This window comes from Hylobates moloch, unplaced genomic scaffold, assembly GCF_009828535.3.
Source record: "Hylobates moloch isolate HMO894 unplaced genomic scaffold, HMol_V3 SCAFFOLD_1, whole genome shotgun sequence".
Taxonomy (NCBI): Eukaryota; Metazoa; Chordata; class Mammalia; order Primates; family Hylobatidae; genus Hylobates; species Hylobates moloch.
In genome coordinates, this window is record NW_026652276.1 from 40,513,986 (window position 1) to 40,519,985 (window position 6,000).

At 35.3% G+C, this 6,000-nt stretch overlaps 1 protein-coding gene across 2 annotated transcripts in view; it reads left to right on the forward strand.

Moving 5' to 3' along the window:
* LOC116810447 (cation channel sperm-associated targeting subunit tau-like) overlaps positions 1-6,000 on the forward strand; it is a 122,260-nt gene that overhangs the window by 52,983 nt on the left and 63,277 nt on the right. For both annotated transcript variants that reach the window (XM_058439736.1, XM_032754951.2), the window contains one exon: positions 5,676-5,798. In XM_058439736.1, coding sequence (XP_058295719.1) covers positions 5,676-5,798 — 123 coding nt within the window. The remainder of the gene's footprint in view (positions 1-5,675; positions 5,799-6,000) is intronic.

Below are 6,000 nucleotides of genomic sequence, written 5' to 3' on the forward strand. Positions count from 1 at the left end.
AACCATGAATTTATCCATTTCTTGAAGATTTTCTAGTTTATTTGTGTAGTGGTGTTCATAATATTCTCTAATGGTTGTTTGTATTTCTGTGGGGTCAGTGGCAACATCCCCCTTGTCGTTTCTGATTGTCTTTATTTGAATCCGGATGAGGAAATATTTAAAGAACTAATGACCTAAGTCTTCCCCAAATTGATTAAAAATCCATCCAGAGATTCAAGAAACTCAGTGAACCTTAAGTGAGTAAGTACAGAAATGATCACACATATATACATCTCATTCAAACTGCTGAAAATGAAAGACAATGAGAAAATCTTAAAGGCAGCCAGAGGGAGGAAAAACACATTACATTCAGATGCACAACAATAAGAATATCAACTGACTTTCCATCAGAAACAATGTAAATCGGAGGACAAGAGAATGCCAGCTTTAGAATGCTGGGAGGTGGGGAAAGTTCAGCCTAGATTTCTATATTCAGTGAGAATATACTTCAAAAAGATGGTGAAAGACAAAAGCTGAGAGAATTTGTATCCAGAAGACCTGCATTGTAATAAATAAAGAAAGCTTCAGGTTGGAGACAAATGATCCCAGATAGAAGCCCAGATACACAGGAAGGAAGAGCACTAGAAATGGTAAATGAGGGGGTAAAAATACAAGACTATTAAAAACATTTATCCAAAAGACAATTGAGTTTTATTATTTAAAAACACAATAATGTCAATGAAAGATAGGAATTGTAGCATATGTAGAAGTGCAATACATCGCCAGAATAGCACAGAGAATGAGGAGGTGTAAATAGAATTATACTGTTGGACATGGTGGTTTAATTTTAATTCAAGATACATTGTGATATGTGAAAGATCCATATTATAATCCCTAGAGCAACCACTAAAAGTGAAACAAAATTGTATTAGGAAGGAAGAAAGGAGAAAGAGAGGGAGGGAGCCAGGGAGAAGGGGGAAAGGAGGGAGGAAGATGAGTTTGGAAACTAAATTAGCATTAAATTTGCGAACTTAGAAAATGACAGTAAAACTTTAGGAAATCAAGAGGAAGAAATTAATAACAAAAGAAATAAATGAGTTATTTACAACAGTATAGATGTTAAAGAAATGTAACAATACAAAAGCTAATTAGTAATAAAAGTAACACAGTAGGCACAATTCTGGTCTCGTTAAGAAAATTATGCAAAATTTGGAATATAGGTATAAATATGAAGGCAGTTAAAAACTGTAAGAGAATACCATATATAACTCTATGCTAAAAATTTGAAAATATCAATGAAATAGAATATTATATTAGAAAAATATAAATTACATTATGTTTTAGCTCTATCTTTTGTAAACTGAATATAGATTTAAAATATCCAGTCTGACAGTCTTTGTATTTTATCTACATCTGTTAGTGTAGTAGTTAATATATGTAATGTTAATGTATGTAACATCACTGTAGCATCTGTTACATTTTATATAATTGTAATATGTTTGAGTTTAAATCTGTTACCTTCTTTTGTGCTTTCTATTTATCCCAATTGAACCATGGATTATTTTTTTCTTCTTTCCTCTTTTGTCTTCTTTTCTTCATCTCTGGGATTGAGTACAGTTGATGCTTGGACAACACAGGCGCTGAGGCACTGACCCCCCTCTGCAGTCAAAAGTGACTTCCCCAGTCAGTAGACTACTAATAGTCTACTGTTGACTAGAATTTTTACCAATAGCATAAACAGTTGATCGACACATATTTTGTGTGTTATGTATTATATACTGTATTCTTACAATAACGCAACTAGAGAAAAGAAAATGTTAAAAAAATCATAGGGAAGAGAAAGCATATTTACTGTTCATTAAGTGGAAGAGGATCATCATAAAGGTCTTTATTCTTGTCGTTTTCACATTGAGCAAGCTGAGAAAGAAGAGAGGTTGGTCTTGCTGTCTCAAGGATGGCAGAGGAGGAAGTGGTGGAGGAGGTAGAAGGAGAGGCAGGAGAGGCAGGCGCATTGGGTCTAACTTTTATTGAAAAACCATGTATAAGTGGACGCATGCAGCTCAAACCATGTTGTTCAAGGGTCAACTGTATTTTACAATTTCATTCCATTTTTCTTCTTTCTTGTTTTGGAGATTATACACTACTCTTTTTAAAAATGGCTATCACAGAAATTATGTATGCTTATCAAATCCAATGTTTAACATTACCCTCATCCTTCATCCTTCTCCTGAGAAGAGCAAGGATCTTAGAAACTTTAATTCCACTTATCACCCTCAACTAATATGTTATTATTGTCTCTTTTTTTGTATTTTTAATTCCCCTGAGTTGTAATTTGTATTTATTTAATATAGTTTATATTTGTTTAGTTTACCTACATATTTGCCACTTTAACTTTTCTTACGGCTCAGATCATCCTCCTGGGGTCAGTTACCTTCTGTCAGAACTATTTATTTAAAATTATTTTTCCTATGAGAGTTAGTCGGTGACATAATTATTTTGTTTGCTTGGTCTTTTTTTTTTTTTTTCTTGTTCTGTAGGGAATTTTTTTTTTTAATACTTTAAGTTCTGGGATACATGTGCAGAACGTGCGGGTTTGTTACATAGGTATACAAATGCCATAGTGGTTTGCTGCACCCATCATACTGTCATCTACATTAGGTATTTCTCCTAAGGCTATCCCTCCCTTATCCCCCTACCCCTTGACAGGCCCCGGTGTGTGATGTTCCCCTCCCCTGTGTCCATGTGTTCTCATTGTTCAACTCCCACTTATGAGTGAGAACATGTGGTGTTTCGTTTTCTGTTCTTTTGTTAGTTTGCAGGTCTTTATGTCATTCTCGTTTTTGAATGAAATTTTTTTTGAGTATAGAATTGTAAATTTGCAGTTATTTTCTGAAGTATTTCACTATCTCTTAGCTTCCATATTTGTTGAAGAGAAGTCAGTTGTCAGTCTGTCACCTTTGAAAATAATGTAGCTTCCTCTTTCTGTGTGTGTTATATATTTTTTTCTTCTAATTTCACTCTGATGTGTTTATATTTGGGTTTCTGTATATTATGTTGGGATTTATTGGCTGCTTAACCTGGATTGTTGATGTTCATTAGTTATGAAAAATTATTAGCTAATATTTCTTTCCTTCTTTTTTTTTTTTTTTTTTTTGAGACAGTCTTGCTCTGTCACCCAGGCTGGAGTGCAGTGGCACGATCTTGGCTCACTGCAACCTCTGCCTCCTGGGTTCAAGCGATTCTCCTGCCTCAGCCTCCTGAGTAGCTGGGATTACAGGCGCACGACACCGTGCCCGGCTAAATTTTGTATTTTTAGCAAAGATGGGGTGTCACCATGTTGGTCAGGCTGGTCTCGAACTCCTGACCTTGTGATTCACCCACCTCGGCCTCCCAAAGTGCTGGGATTACAGGCATGAGCCACCATGCCTGGCTAGCTAATATTTCTTAAAATAGTGCTTCTGTGCTCCATTTTCTTAATCCTTTATTTCCTTTCCTTGGACTCTGGTTAACTTATGTTAGGTATTCTTACACTATCTTCCATGTCTTTTAACCTATGAAAAATATTTTTCATCACTTTGTCTCTCTGCCCTGCATTCCAAGTAATTCTTCTGATCTTTATTTTATTTTATTATTATTAGTTTTATTGAGACAGGGTCTCCCTCTGTCACCCACACTGGAGTGCAGTAGCACGATCATGGCTCACTGCAGCCTCAACCTTCTGAGCTCAAGTGATCCTCCTATCTCAGCCTCCTGAATAGTTGGGACTAAAGACGTGCACTACCATGCTTGGCTACTTTTTGTATTTTTTTGTAGAGATGGGATTTTGCCATGTTGCCGAGGCTAGTATCAAACTCCTGGGCTGAAGCTATTCACCTGCCTTGGCCTCCCAAAGTGCTGGGATTCCTTAATTCTAGTTCACTAATTCTCCAAAGCTGCATCAGATTTGTGGTTGAGTTGATATAGTGTTTTTATTCAATTATTTTAGTTTTCATTTCTACAAGTTGTTCCTTGTTTAGGTTTGTTAAATCATTTTTAAAGTTTCCTGTGCCAGGAGTATATTTTCAGTTTGGTTTTTGTTCCTTTAAAGATAGTAAACATAGCTCTTAAAAATTCCCATATTTAAGGGTTTTTGGGGGTCTATTTTTGCTCTTCTCACTTGTGGCACTTTGTTTCCATGCTGACTGAGTTATTTTTGACTGTTAACTGCTCATTTTCCTTGGAAAATTATTTGTGGAACTTCTTTGAGGTCTAGGATGAAAGTAGTAGCTCTACGCAAGATTTGTGTTTCTTCTAAGGCAACCGAGCCCGCTACCAGTTTGGGACCATTTTCAACTAAATTCTACTTGAGATATTTTTTAAAATTTAAGTTGTCCTGTTTATTTGTTTATGTTATGACAAAATATACATAATATAATGTTTACCATGTAAGCCATTTTAAGTATCCGGCTCGAAATTTTTTATAAGATTCAGTGACTGTGACTTTAGGCTACAATTTCACTGAACCAGTTTTTGTTTATAGCTTATTAGGGACCCCACACTCCATTCTACTCAGCAGTACAACTTTCCTTGCAGCCTTCTATAGATGTGATGGGAGAAGGGGTTCTCCATTCACTGAAGCCATAGCCCTTTGGGTTCTCAGCTTTCTGGGAGGATGGTTGGGGAAGGACCCTCTGTTAAATGTATCATGTCTTCTCTCTTCTTTGCCTTTCAAGACCATACAAACTGCAGTTTTAGGTCACCAGATTGGGAAGTGCCCTGAGGGCAAATGTAACTTCAGGGTCTAGTTTACTTCTCTGAGTGTCTGCCAATACTTGGAGTTTTATATGATTACTTCTCACCGTTTTATTAACCCTGTTTTGCTTTTAAAATGGTATTTTAAATATTTTATTGAGCATTCGTAGTTTTCTACTGTTTCCGATAATCAAGATGCCAAATTGTTGAAAAATGGAGTCTGCCCTCTTAACTAGTCTGCTGGCACACAGGGCTTGCATTCCTTTTTTCTCATTTCTCGGGGGAAGACAGTCTTTTTTTATTATTAGTTTTACTGAGACAAGATCTCAATAAACATAACTTTAGGAAGGCTGGTATTGGCTCTGATGTCAACCATCAGGAGAGACACTGTAGGAAGGCACCTGGATTCTTAAGAGTGGGGAGGCATGACTTTTTTTCTAATTAGCAATAGAGTGTACAGATATTAAAGGTTATATAATAATGGTACTGTGCTCCAGAGCTCAGGGTTGGGAGAGAATTTCAAGTTCAGGCAATGGTATATATTTTATCAAAAAGTTAAAGAACAGAGACTGAAAAGGGTATTAGATATTTTTTAGTGTTGGATATTTGGATAACCTGTATTTGGATTATCTGGATTATTTGGATTTCGTATTGTGTAGTTGATTACCTTTGATAGTGTAGTTTCAATAGAGTATTGAGGGTGAACTTTTGTGTAGAGTTAAAAAGAGAATGTAGGGAATGGGTGTTTCCAAAAGACGATAATTGACGTTAGATATAAGCAAGATCTTCATTTTGTTGGTATTAGTATATATGTGACTGTGAGGTTGAAAGTTATAAAGCTAATGACATACAAAAGTGAATCACTAGGTATGCAAATAATGTAATAGTATATTGGATGTATGTGTTCAGAAATATTTAGGCTCAAATTTAATGCTTCTTTTTTTTTTATATATTTTGATATTGAGGTTCCCAGACGTTATGATGATGAGCGGAATAATATTTTATTGGAACTCATACAATATGACAATAGAGAAAAACGTGCTTTCTTGTTAGGGAGTGTTCAGATACATCTTTATGAAGTAATTCAGGTATGTATAAAATGATTTTTTTCACCTTGGTATCACGTTGCCAGTTGGTTGTCCAGTTTGTTGTTGTGATTTATTATACTTGATGGGCTTTTTTTGTTTATTATCTGCCTTCAAATTCATGTGCTTAAGAAATAAAATCTCTCTTTGCCTATATATTTTTTCAAAGAGTTGGCTTATAATAGCATAATTTTTTTTTTTTTTT